This window comes from Galeopterus variegatus, unplaced genomic scaffold (assembly GCF_000696425.1).
Source record: "Galeopterus variegatus unplaced genomic scaffold, G_variegatus-3.0.2 Scaffold1890, whole genome shotgun sequence".
Lineage (NCBI taxonomy): Eukaryota > Metazoa > Chordata > Mammalia > Dermoptera > Cynocephalidae > Galeopterus > Galeopterus variegatus.
Window position 1 is genome coordinate 181,524 of NW_007728001.1, and position 13,938 is coordinate 195,461.

At 37.3% G+C, this 13,938-nt stretch overlaps 1 protein-coding gene across 1 annotated transcript in view; it reads left to right on the forward strand.

Moving 5' to 3' along the window:
* ACBD5 (acyl-CoA binding domain containing 5) overlaps window positions 1-13,938 on the forward strand; it is a 48,521-nt gene that overhangs the window by 18,909 nt on the left and 15,674 nt on the right. Inside the window, exons 7-9 of the mRNA XM_008579463.1 lie at window positions 843-1,046; window positions 1,832-1,938; window positions 7,587-7,854. Of these exons, the coding sequence (XP_008577685.1) occupies window positions 843-1,046; window positions 1,832-1,938; window positions 7,587-7,854 (579 nt within the window). The remainder of the gene's footprint in view (window positions 1-842; window positions 1,047-1,831; window positions 1,939-7,586; window positions 7,855-13,938) is intronic.

Here is a 13,938-nt window from a genome sequence, read left to right on the forward strand (position 1 = left end):
TATAACCAGGTTTTCTGTGAACCAAAGGCTCTACTAGAGAGTGTAGGGACAGCCAGCCTTGTGCATAAATGAAATAGGTATTTATTGAAGGCTGACAAGAATAGGCCACTCCTCCACATGTACTGCCTGAAATGCTGCATTAGATACATATTATCTTTAGGTAATACATATCTAATGGAATTATCTTAAGGTAGTACATATCTAATGGATCTAATATTTCCAATATGAATATGTGTGTGTTACCAAAGTCAGAAGACAAGTTAAGCTTTCAATATCTTACCAAAAATAGAATGGAATCCAGAGAATAGGAAAGAAGCAGGAAATTTGAAGAACATTGAAATCATAGAGTACTGCATTAGTGGGGACTTGTTAGTAATAGTACCAATGATTTATGGGAAGACTGTTTTAGAAAGGGGAGACAGAAAGACCCTAAATCAACCTGCACAACTTAGTTTTGGCTTCACTTTCCATTAAGTTGTGATGAATAATACCTTCTTTAAGGATTGTTTTATTGGCTATGTGGACCCATTTGCATGGCTAGATCTCATAGAGCAATTCGCCTGTGCCTAAGAGAGTGTAAAGTCCTCGAGAGATTATTTTTTAAAAGGGATTCTAGAGGATTCACAAGGAACTAAAGTAGTTTTGAAGCTAACACAGTTTGGATGAGCTCTCACCATACAATAAACCCCTTTTCAAGGAGCACTTCATCTCTCCAATCCATGTAGGAAACCCTTGAAAGGGATTATGGTAAATTGGGGAAGTGATTACCGGATGTTAGAACACAGTATTCAGAAGTTAACCTACTGTGAACTTTTATGAATTTCTCCATTTTCTCATAAAAGATGATAAAATGATGAAGAAATCAGAAGATCATAAGAATTTGGAAATCATTGTCACTAATGGCTATGATAAAGACAGCTTTGGTCAGGATTTGCAGAATGACATTCATGCCAGTTCTTCCCTGAATGGCAGAAGCACTGAAGAAGTAAAACCTGTAGACCAAAACTTAGAGCAAACCGAAAAAACTGCTATCTGCATTCACCAAGGTATTGTCCCAATACGTACTTCTTTGTCCAGCTTCTTTTCTATGAATAAAATATTCTTTTAATAATTTTGGGATATTTAGGAGCAGTTTAGAATTTAAAAATCTCTTATTTAGTAACATCTTAGGGTTTATTAGTATTATAAAGGTTTATAGTTATGAAAGACAGTGCATTAGGGCCAGAGCTTTTATATTTTTATTGAAACATTTTTTATTGTGTTATCATATGATATTTTAAAATAAAATCTTAGAAATTTTTTCTTTTATTTCTGATGTTTCTTTTAACCTCTGATTATATGATGCCTTTATTCTCCAATCAGCAAAGATAAGTTTTAGTCTTTTCATATCCTAGGATGCTAGGGGTGAACCCATAGTATGTATATGGTAAATTAATAACATTGCTGCAATTCAGTGGAGAAACCAAGAAACATTATTTCTTAGTGTAGCAACCAAACCTGCATAGTTGCATCCCAGCTATGGGAGGTCATCCCATAGTTGACCTCCTAGCTGGTAGTCAGTTTTTTCTTATAAGATTATTAGGTTTTGTAAGCTTTCATCTGGACAGTGTCATCATAAAATTCAGTGAAAAAATACTTTATAATCTTTTCAGATAAAAACTATCAACTAAAGTTAAAGTTTTGATGACTTAAAAAAAAGAAGTATGGCTTGGTAAATCAAATTCGTCTCTCAGTATCAAGATAATATAGAGCTGATGAATTTTGAAAATGAAATAAATGTGTTTTTTCCTATTAGAATAATTATACTGCCTGGACATTTGTTCATATTTAGATGTAAATGATGATCATGTTGAAGATGTTTCAGGAATTCAGCATTTGACAAGTGATTCAGACAGTGAAGTTTACTGTGATTCTATGGAGCAGTTTGGACAGGAAGAGGTAAAGGTGACATTTTCTGATTAGTAAATTTTCAAAGTGGTATATCAGAATTGAGTGCATAGCTTCTTTTTTTTTTTTTTTTTTAAAAAGATGACCGGTAAGGGGATCTCAACCCTTGGCTTGGTGTAATCAGCACCACGGCTCCTACAGTGAGCAAACTGGCCATCCCTATATAGGATCCGAACCCGGGGCCTTGGTGTTATCAGCACCGCACTCTACCGAGTGAGCCACGGGCTGGCCCTGAGTGCATAGCTTCTTAATAGCAAATTTATATGCTGTTCATCACTTTGAAACCATAACTCTACAATGTTTAAACATTTGTATTTTTAGTTATTTTTTGTGAATTAAAAATATATAAAATTCTGGAATATTCAGAGAAAAATTAATATTTAAAAACTCTATTATAATTTATGATATAATCATGTGTTGTTTAACAATGGGGATATGTTCTGAGAAATGTGTGGTTAGGCAATTTCATTGTATGGTATAGCCTACTACACACCTTTATGCTTGACCTTATGTTTGAAACACTGATTAATGGTCAAGAAAATTGAATAATTTTCAAATAAATAAATTTATAATCCCCTGGACTGAATTTTTAGCGAAGATAATTTTTAAATTTTAGTTAACTAAGATTCAGTTAAGAAGAGAATTTTCTTGGAAGAGAAAATTTGAAAAAAAATTATGGAAAGTCCATAAATTTTTTTTCTCTTCAGCAGCTTTTATTGATAATTACGAGGATGATTTTGACAGCTCTATTTATTTAGTGCTTTTACATCCTCTCCCCACTCTCTCCCTCACCCCCCTTCTAGTATAGTTCGGTGTGTCTTTGTTTATCTTTTTCATCCTTGAAACAATGATTTTAACTTTTCTATTTGTGTTTTTCCTTTTTTCCCCACTCATTTAATAATGCAGTTAAATTTACCTCTTAGTTTTTTCTTTTTTTCTTTTTTTCTTTTTTTTTTTTTTTTGTCTTTTGTCTTTTTCCGTGTCCGGCAACGGATCGCAACCCTCAGTGTTGCCCCCGTACCGGACCGGGGACTGGCAACGGGATTGCAACCCTCGGCGTTGCTCCCGCGCCTCGCTCAGCCAGCGAGCGGGAACCGGTCTGTGGGATCCGAACCCTCGGGTGGGAGCGCCGCCGCGCTTCTCAAGCGGCGCACTATCCAGTGCGCCACCTGGCCGGCCCTCTTTTTTTTTTTTTTAAAAAAAAGATGACTGGTAAGAGGATCTCAACCCTTGACTTGGTGTTGTCAGCATCAGGCTCTCCCAAGTGAGCTAACCAGCCATCTCTATATAGGGTTCCGAACCCGTGGCCTTGATGTTATCAGCACTGGCCCCTACCTCTTAGTTTTTTCTAATTTTACAAACACATGAATAAAATATTTTTTAACTAAGGTCAAAAACAAATGAGTAGCATAGATGGGAAGAATAATGATAAGGAGGCTAAACTGATAATGAGCTGAAATTAGTGACAAATGAAAATGAGAAGTGATAAAAACGCAGATTCCCTTTTATTTTCTCTTTTTTAAAAAATATATTTTTGGGGGGGGCCCGGCCCGGTGGTGCACTCGGTAGAGGGCAGTGCTCCTGCCGAGGGTTCGGATCCCATATAGAGACCGGTCCGCTCACTGGTTGAGCGTGGTGAGGGTGTGACACCGAGGGTTGCGATCCCGTTGCCGGTCACGAAAAAAGACAAAAAGGAAAAAAAAATTTTGGGGGGGAAGGTTGGTGAAAATGGACTGTCTGATGTGACTCCTATTTACTGGCCCCTCGTAACACAACTCTCCTGTTTGGTGTTTGCTCACCACTCACAGCGCCTTCTATTTGTTCCTCTAATATGTCAAGTCCCTCTCCATTCTTTCCTCCAGCACCAGCCAGCATCTTTACATTCATTTGGCCTGGAGAGTACCTTCTCCCCATTCAGTGAGTTAACTCCTTTACATCCTTTAAACCCTAACTCAGATGTCCCTTCCTGAAGGAAACCTTAAATAAGATACAGCCCCACCTCATCACCACCCTCACCAAATCTAGGTTAATTACAGGTTGTCATCCACAAATGTCTTAGGTGGATTCTTTTAAAAATACATTTATATAATATCTATTATCAACTTTGGAGTCCTTGAGAATCAAAGTGATTTTCACATTCTTTTTGTGGACCAGTAATGTCACATTTATAGTTTGCCTGTTATCATTTGAACGTTTTCCTTTTCTCATTGATTTCAACTTATAAAAGTATTTTTAGAAACCTGTAATGGCCTTGTGAATGAGTCAGTTAAGCATCATACCCTCCCCCCCAGAGTAAATAATATTTTGAAAATCTTTGGTATATATTTATTTTGTTGCAATAAAGTGTTTTAAAATAGTCTGATAGCTTGATATCTAGGATTTGCTTCAGAATAATTCACTGGGGATGGGGTGGGGGTAATAGGTGAAACAAGAGTGGCTCTGAAGTGCTAAGTGTCGAAACTGGATGATTAGTACTCTAGTCTATTTGAAATTTTCCACAATAAAAAGGTTAAAAATAAGCATTATAGTCGTCTGTGGAATATTTTTTCTTTGTATTTAATTTTCTAACTAATTGTTGCATATGTGATTTCTTCTTTTTCCTTCTTTGATCAGTGTTGAATTTAACTGTGTTCTACCTTATCGCTTTCATAATGAGTACCTTTTTGTTCAACTTCTTATGACTTGTAGTATTACCTGTCTTTTTTGTTTGTTTGTTTTTTTTAGAGATCTCAATTAGCTTTATTGTTATTCTAAAATCAGGCAACACGTCATTCCATAAAATAGAATAAGTGTTCCCTAGTATTTACCTGTTTTAAGGAGCCATTATTTATTATGTCCCCAGACTTCATCGATATATGTTATCCACTGAGGTATTTAGCCAATCTGCTAGTATAATTAAAATCTTGTTTTATTACCTGACTTATTAATCTAACCTCAATTCTAAATAATATTTAGAATAATAACTTCTTTACCCATAATAGATGATCTGTAATAAATTATTATTTTTTAGAAAAGTATTAGAATTTTATTTTCAGGATTTCTGTAGTGCTTTTTGAGTACAGTAATCTTTTTACCTTGTTGCTATATAGTTTGCCTCAGTTTCTGTTCTCTCCATAGGGTTCATGGTCTGAAAGCACTACGTCTTATTGGTTTTAACTAAATCTCTGAGGTGAGAGAGAGCGGCATGCTTTCAAGGGCCTCATCTCACTTAACAAAATATTGTTTAAAAGAAAGTCATTTTTTATTTCATAGTTTTTATTTTCAGTTAAATTTAAATAAGTTGAGTACTTTATAGATCCCTTTCCAAAAAGTGGAAACTTTGAAAGATTGAATTATTAGCCATTATTGCTTTGCAGAATCTAAAAATGAACTATGTTCTAAAATAACCATTTAGATAGGTAGTGGTTTGGAAGTACTGTTCTGAAACCGAAACAGAGACTTGGAGATATGAAATGTTTTATATGTATATATGCTTCTGGTATCATTTCAACCATTATACCAATGCAGACCAGTAGTATACTTGGAATTTTGTGAGGTGGGTTAGATTTCTAAGATGGGAATAAGAGAGAGAAAAAATCTTCTCCTTTGTCTTACATATTCTTATCTCTTTAAACAGTGCTTCTTTAAAGGGGAGTTTGTTATAGCACAGACTCCAGGGCCGCAACCCCAGAGTTTCAGATTTCGAATTTGCATTTCTTTTCTTTTTTTTTAAAGATGACGGGTAAGGGGATCTTAACCCTTGGCTTGGTGTTGTCAGCACCACGCTCTGCCAAGTGAGCTTACCGGCCATCCCTATATAAGGATCCGAACCCGTGGCCTTGGTGTTATCAGCACCACACTCTCCCAAGTGAGCCATGGGCCGGCCCATGAATTCGCATTTCTAAGAAGCTCCCAGTTGATGCTGTTGCTGCCAGTCTGCAGAACACACTTTGAGTAGCATCTAAAGCATAAGAAGCTAGAGTCTATCAGAATTGGTGGTATGGGTAGGGGACTGATACTCATAAGTCCCATCTCAACTTTTCCCTTGTTTTCATCAAATCATTTTGTCTTCTTTATTGAGAAGATAGAAGCCATTAGGTTGTAGCTCCTTCAACTCTGTGGCTTGACACTTATTTTTTAATTTACTGACTGTAAGCTACACCTATTCAGTCCTTGCTACGTTTCTTCACACCTCAGTGGATGACATGTTCTTCCCATTTAAGGACACTTCCTCTACTTTGCTTGTGTCATATTTCTTCCCACCTTATAATTTGGGGACCTTCATCTTTTCTACCCGGTCTAGACTATTCCCCACCATTGTTTCTCTTCTGGTTCTTTCTTCTCAAGCTATACACATAGTCATAACCCTTTCATCTTTAAAAGAAAATACTCTTTATAACCTTGTGATACTTTCCAACTATTGTCGTATTTCCTTCCTTCACTTCATGGCCAGGCTTTTTGTTGGTTGTGTTCATTTATTACACTCATTTACTTCCGTCAGATTTCTGCCATACATGTCAACATACCTTTGTTGCTAATTTGAGTGGATGCTTTACATTTCCTATCTTATTTGAACATCATTATACAATATTAGCTATTCTCTCCTCGAAAATATTTCCTTGGCTTTCTTCACACCATTCTTTTAGGTGTCTTTCTTTCTTTTTTTTTTTTTTTTTTTACATCTTTAGGCTTCTCATAGGCTTCCTCTTTGAGTTTTTCTTCCTCTGTTTGTTGTTCTTCAGGCATATAGCCCTGGTTGCTACTTCCTTGGTTTGAACTATCACGTGCTGATGATGCTCAAAGTTCTCACTCCAACATAGATCTCCTGATTCCAGCTGCCCTACTATACGCTTTGCCTAGGGACCTCAGTTTTTACTTGTTTGTAACTGTACCATTATCTCTTTCAGTTCCCCTGAAACAACCTTATCCTCAGTACTTATCTTGGTGAGTATCACCAAGCCATCTAGTGCCCAGTCTTTCCTTTTCCTTACTCCCACGTTCAGTCTTCAAATCTGGTTGATTTTGTAATCTTAAAAGTTCTCAAATCATCCTGTGTCCAACTACTACTTTGTTGGCACATGCTGTCATGATTGTCATCCTTTGACTTGGCATATTCTCATTTGTTCTTCAAGTCTTAGTTCATATCATTTCTTCCAGGAAGGCTGTCCTGACCAAACCTCTACCCAACCCTGGTATGGGTTAGGTACCCCTCCTGCAAGTTCTTATAGCATCCTTTGTACATCTTTTTAATAAAACTTATCAAATATGTTGTAATAATCTTCTCTGACTCCCTTACTAAGATTGTAAGCTTCTTGCAGATAGGGATTCTATCTCTTTCTTGATAGTATCCCTAGAGTTTAGAATAGTAACTAAGGTAAGCATAGAGATTTAAATGTTTTGGGGATGAATGACTGATTCATGAGAACAATTCAATGCTAAAACTTCTCAATTCTTTGCTCATAGTGGAATCATTCCTGTTCCGTTTCTTCCCTGTGTACAGGAAGCAGAATATTAATTGAAGACATTTTTCAAAAAAAGAACATTTCTAATAATAACATGAAAGAACATTTTAGAAAACCAGTATTTCTATCACCATGACAACTTTGTGCTGTATACGTTATGTTTATAGCTTTTAATTAAACATTATTTTAAATTTGTAGTCTTTAGACAGCATTACGTCAAACAATGGACGATTTCAGTGTTACTTGGGTGGTGATCCCAGTCAGCCCTTGGAAACTTCTGGTTTTCCTGAAGATGTCCAAGTATCTCCTGGAAATGGCAACATTGGGAATATACAGGTGGTAGCCGTCGAAGGAAAAGGTGAAGTAAAGCATGGAGGAGAAGATGGCAGAAATAACAGTGGAGCACCACACCGTGAGAAGCGAGGTGGAGAAAATGAGGAATTCTCTAATGTCAGAAGAGGGAGAGGTGTGTGTTACTTTTTATGTTTTTTCTCACTGACTATCTTTATAAACTAATTGGTAAAATGGGGAAGTTCTAGAAAGGAGAGGCACTAAGATGATCAGTGTGCAAAGGTTATCTGTAAGGTTAAAGGTTATCCTTACATAACATCTGACAGTTTTTCTTTATGTCTACTTCTCTCCTTTGACTCCATGGGCATAGTAGTGGGTTCCCTGAAGTGGCTGAGGAAGACATTTCTGTTTCCACATCTTTTATGCAATTTTTTGAGGTAGCCAGATGTATGTTCTGTCACCTCCTGAGGAACCACCAATTGCTCCAACTGCTGCTGCCTTTTTTCCCCCATATAGGTAAAAATCTGAATTCTTTATCTTTTCCACATTTCCTCAGTTAGGTCAAAAGAGATTATTTAAAGCTGACAAATCAAGTAATAGACATAAAAGAACATTTAACTGTACAAAGATAAACATTAAGAATAGTAATGTGATCAGGAAATGAAGTGTCAAGTGGACAAATCAAGTAATGGAGATAAAAGAACGTTTAACTGTACAAAGATAAACATTAAGAATAGTAATGTGATCAGGAAATAAAGTGTCAGGTGGAGAAGAAAAGTAAATATATCCATTTGTAATGGTTTCAGGAAATAAATGAATAGATACTGTTAAAAAAGAGAATTAAGGATATTGTAGAAAATTATGGTTTAAAAACACAACCATTTGAGCAAAATACAGATCTTTCAAATTTATCAGGAAAAACACATGATGTACATTTGTTAAAAAGTATTGAAAACAAACCACATGGTAAAATATTTTTTAAAACCCATAAAACAATGCACAATATAAAAGACATTAAGGGCTGGCTGGTTAGCTCAGTTGGTTAGAGTGTGTTGTTATAGCACCAAGGTCAGGAGTTCAGATCTCTGTATGGGCCAGCTGCCAAAAAATAGATGTTAGACCAAATATATTTGTGATAGCAATAAAAGTAAACAGGCTATATTCACTTAAAGAAAAGGGTGTTCAGTTAGGTTCACAAAGCAAAACATAATTTTATGCCGTAGTCTATAAAAGGATAGGCAAATACAAATTAAAATTAAGCAAAGTTTGTAATCTTGAAGTCAGGTGAGATTAATTTTAGGGCAAGAAACAGTATGACAAAGAAAGCCATTTATAATGTTAAAGTATGAAATAAGAATATAAAAATTATGAATATCTTTACATCCAAGAATGTAATATCAATATTCAAAAAGCAAAACCCGGCTCATCAGTTAGCTCAGTTGGTTAGAGCGTAGCCTCATCAGTTAGCTCAGTTGGTTAGAGCTTAGCCTTGTTTGTTTTTGTGGCTAGCTGGTACCGGATCTGGGATCCAAACCTGTTACTTTATAAGGCTGTGCTCTAAACAACTGAGCTTACTGGCTAGCCCTAGAGCACAGTTTTTTAATAACAAGGTCAAGGGTTTGGATCCCTGTACTGGCCGGCCACCAAAAAAAAAAAGCAAAATTTGCAGATAATGTAAGGAGAAATAGACAAAAATCATATTAATAGGATTTTTTTTTTTTTTTTTTGTCTTTTGTTTTTTTTCGTGTCCGGCAACGGATCGCAACCCTCAGTGTCGTGCCCGTACCGGACCAGACCGGCAACGGGATCACAACCCTCGGTGCTGCGCCCGCACCTCACTCAGCCAGTGAGCGGGAACCGGTCTGTATATGGGATCCGAACCCTCGGCGGGAGCGCCGCCGCGCTCCCAAGTGGCGCACTGTAGCAGTGCGCCACCGGGCCGGCCCTTAATAGGAAATTTTAATGTACTTCTTTTGGTCTATATCAGAGTATAAGGACAAAAAGATAAGCAAGGGTAACAATGATCTTAATAATATAATTTAGTAAATATAATTGGTGGTTATCAAACTATATACCATGAAAAGAAAGAGAATATGCCTGTCGAATCTAGGTCTAGATGTTAAATTTTTCTTTGTTATCCTTATTGCCACCAAGACAGGACACCTTGGGCTATATTTCTTATTTATTATGACCAATGTCACCCCCTTTTTACATTAGGTCTAACATATAAACCTGTAAATCTGTCTCTGTAATGTTTTCCTTTCCATTTTAATAGCCAAGCCAATATTTTCATTTCCACTGGCTGCAGAGACCTCTAATTTTGTAAGACTTTTTATTTTCTCACTGTTTCAATCCATTCAAAATGATTAGGATAATCTCTTGATTTTTTTTGTAAGACATATTATCTATTCATGAATATAGAGCCATTTTTTGTGGTCTCTGTGTAAAGGCTACACTCCTCATCTTCTTGTGACAATTCCATTCTGTCCTTTGCTTTCTCTGACTTTATCATTCTTATTTTTCATCACCCTCCTTTTTAGTGTCTACCTCAAATGAGCAAAGGCAATCTTTCCACTCTCATGTCTGCCTTGCTCTTCCAGTTCTATATCTTTGTGTATGTCTTTTCTATCATTTGGAATTGTCTTTTGCCTCCTTTGTTAATATTTTACTATCCCTTCCTTCAAAGTTCAGCTTTAAAAAACAGTATATTTTGGAAATCTTTCCTAATAATTCACATTTAATTTTAATTAAAGGGGTTTAATATTCTTGTGTTCTTTTACTCAATCCCTTTGTGTGTTAGGACTTTTATGTTCTGAATATAGTATATGTTTAATAAATGTTGACAGCACACTATAAAGAAATAAGCTAAAAGATGGCTCTGGGGACTTCCAAGGAAGGATAGTCAAATGTATGCATTGTCGTAACACTTCCCCTCCCAACCTAATTAAATGAATAAAAAGAGGGAGAAAATATCAATGTCTACAGTAATGGCCCTGAAATTAGGTAAGGACCTCATCCTCATACCATAAGCTTTGCAAAGTATCAGCAGAGGAACAGGACAATTAGAAAGAAACTAAAAGATCATTCTTGGAATATATGGGAAGTTCTCCCCCATCTTCTGTACAAAGCAATACAATGAGGAGGAAGATGACTTGATAAAATTTTGAAAAATCCCCTTACTTTAGTGGGAAACAGACTGGAAGCAGTAGGGGCTCGAAGAAAATGTTCATAGTGACCTCTTGGAACTCTTTTGGATAAATAAACAGAAGAACCACAACACTTGTTATTTTTTTCCACCCGTGGTTGGGAAGAAGGCTGGATAATGGAAAATAATTGATAGGACTAATCATCACTCATAACAAAGGCTAAAAATAAGAGAGAAAGTAAATGAGGGATTGGGGAGCATAGGGTCTAGTTCACCAAACTTCATGTATCTAGCCTTTTACTTCCACTATAATAAGCAGAACCATAGCCAGGACTACAAGAAACTGGGATTTGCTTTCACACCTGATCTCACCCGTCCAATTCTGAGCAGGAAGACAGTGGGAAAGGCAAACATGAATTGCTCAGGGATTATTGTTTCTGACTGCTGGTGGCTCTTTGGCTTTTGTTATGGAGGAAAGATCTGAAACACAAGGCCACGTGTCATTTGAATATATAACTCACTGACCAGGAAAGAACCCTCAATACAGGGCATTTAACAACATTCAAGAAAAGAGAATAGAAAACAATATCCCTGTTATGTTAGCCCCTACTGATAGACCCAGAGGAGCCTAATTTAGAAACAGCATGCATTAATATCAAGCTTTAAGCTCAGGTTCTGGAGGAACATGCCAGTAGAGCAATGTAAACATGGCATGAAACAAACTCTGTTTAGGTAGATTGATAGAGCTGCCCCTGTCTCAGGTAAGTAAGTTGACAAAAACAGACCTGGGAACTATGCAGAAATTCTACAGCCAAGGGAAAAGTAAAAAGGAAGTGGGGAAGGGGTAAGGAGCATTGTATGTAAACAAAAGGTCTGTTTTGGAAGTACACATGTCCCAGAAAATACAGGAACATTTTAGATGACCAATGTTTCTCATTCGAAGAAAAAAGATATAAACTCTTAGAAATAGGAGATCAAAGCAGAGATGATAATGTCTGAAAAAAAAATTGCTTAGGTGAGGGGAAAATTTGGGACAGAAGCAATACAAAGGTACTTCAAAAAGTGCATGGAAAAGTTGAATTAAAAGATAATATGAATCTTTCCACGCACTTTTTGAAGACCTCTCATATTTATAGAACTTATAAAAACCTTAGAAACAGCAACGAAGAGAATAGACATGGCAGAAATGCAAGTCATTCATTTATTCAAGAAAGGAAGATCTAGGTTTTCTGGGATCTGAAACTTACACAGTTCGGCAGGGGGAGACCTCCGTACTGGTACGTTTCTGTTGCTTGTAACAAAATACCTGGAATTGGTTAATTTGTAAGAAAACAAAATGTATTGCTTAACGTTTCAGAGGCTGGGAAGTCTGAAGTCCAGGGAACACATCTGGTGAGGGTCTTCTTTGTAGGTGGCTTTACAACAATGCATGGGTCTCACATGGCAGAAAATGGCTGAGCAGAGAGACAGAGAGTCTCTCACATGCTCTCCTTTTAAAGCCCTCAGAACCATGCCCCTTACCACCATTATTAATCCATTCACTACTGCATAATCCTACAATCTAATCACCTCTTCAATGCCCCACCTTTCAATTACTGTAGTAGGATTTTCCACCCTCTTTACACTGTCACGGTGGGGATTAAATTTTGGGAGGACATCAATCCATAGCACCCTCTTTAAGAGAAAGTGACTGTTAAAAGAAAAAGAAAAATTACAACTATTACTAGAGCCTTGGATTCAGGTACCTGTCTTTAGGCAATTTATCAGAATTGTTTATATGAAAGGCTTCCTATTTACAACCTGACTACCCTACCCCACCCTATCCTGTAACACGCTTCAATTCCCAGCAATCACAGGATTCTGTACAAATGGCAGACCCTGAGGTTAAGCTTTGTTAACTTCTTAGTAAATCACTTCAGCGTTCAACAAATATTATTGAGCACCTGTTCTTTGTTAGGTTCTGTCTTGGGTCCTAGGAGTGCAATAGAGAACAAGACGAATCCTTCCTTTCATGGAGCTTACATTTTAGTAAAAGGGAGCTGACAGTGAATAAACAAACAAGATATGTTTCAAATAGTAAGTTGTGAGTAGTGCTCTGAAGAACATAAAATTCTGCCCAGGGTAATTGGGCAGAATGACTGGAGGTGGGGATTACCATAACACGGCAGTGGTCCAATTAAGCCTGTTCTTTGTGAAGGCTGTATGCTGTATAGGATGTAGTGAGCAGAGACAGAAGTCATTCTCTAGGAGTGGTTCTCTAGTGTCATCAGTACCCACTGACAGGCCATCACAAGCTATCTCAATCTCTTAAGTATGCAGGAAAAAACTAAGACTCAAACTGGACTTTACACTTTTTTTCCCCATGTGAGTTTTATACCACTAGCTGGGTTTGTGAAGGACCACTTCAACATTTACTTCCTTTTGATACAAGAGTAGAAGTCTTCTTGAAAATGGCATCAGGCACTGCAGTGTACTCTGTGGGGTTTAACTTGGCAAGCAGCTTTAATTCCATTTCCCTTGCAACCCCCAGCAATACTTGATGCAAGTTCAGCTGTAGGAATCCTGCTGCTGGGGGTTCTAGGATACTGAAGGGCAATGTGCTAGACAATTTCCTATTTATTATTTAAAACAAAACAAAGAAAACTTACTCATCTCAGCCAATGTGTAAAAACTTGTAATTTTTCATTTCTACAAGGGTAGGGTAACATAGTTGTACCTTTTGTACACTGCAATAGAAAACTGTTTTAGCCTTTCTGAAAAATAGTTTGGCAGCACTCATTAAGAACCTCCACAAAGGGCCGGCCCGGTGGCGCACTGCTATAGTGCACCGCTTGGGAAGTGCGGCGGCGCTCCCGCCGAGGGTTCGGATCCCACATGCAGACCGGTTCCCGCTCACTGGCTGAGCGAGGCGCGGGAGCAACGCCGAGGGCTGCGATCCTGTTGCCGGTCCCGGTCCGGTACAGGGGCGACACTGAGGGTTGCGATCCGTTGCCGGACACGGAAAAAGACAAAAAAAAAAAAAAAAAAAAAAGAACCTCGACAAAGTTTTTGTCCTTTGATCCAGTAATTCTTAGGATCTGTCCTAAAGAAATCAGTGGAAATCGGGACAAAAAT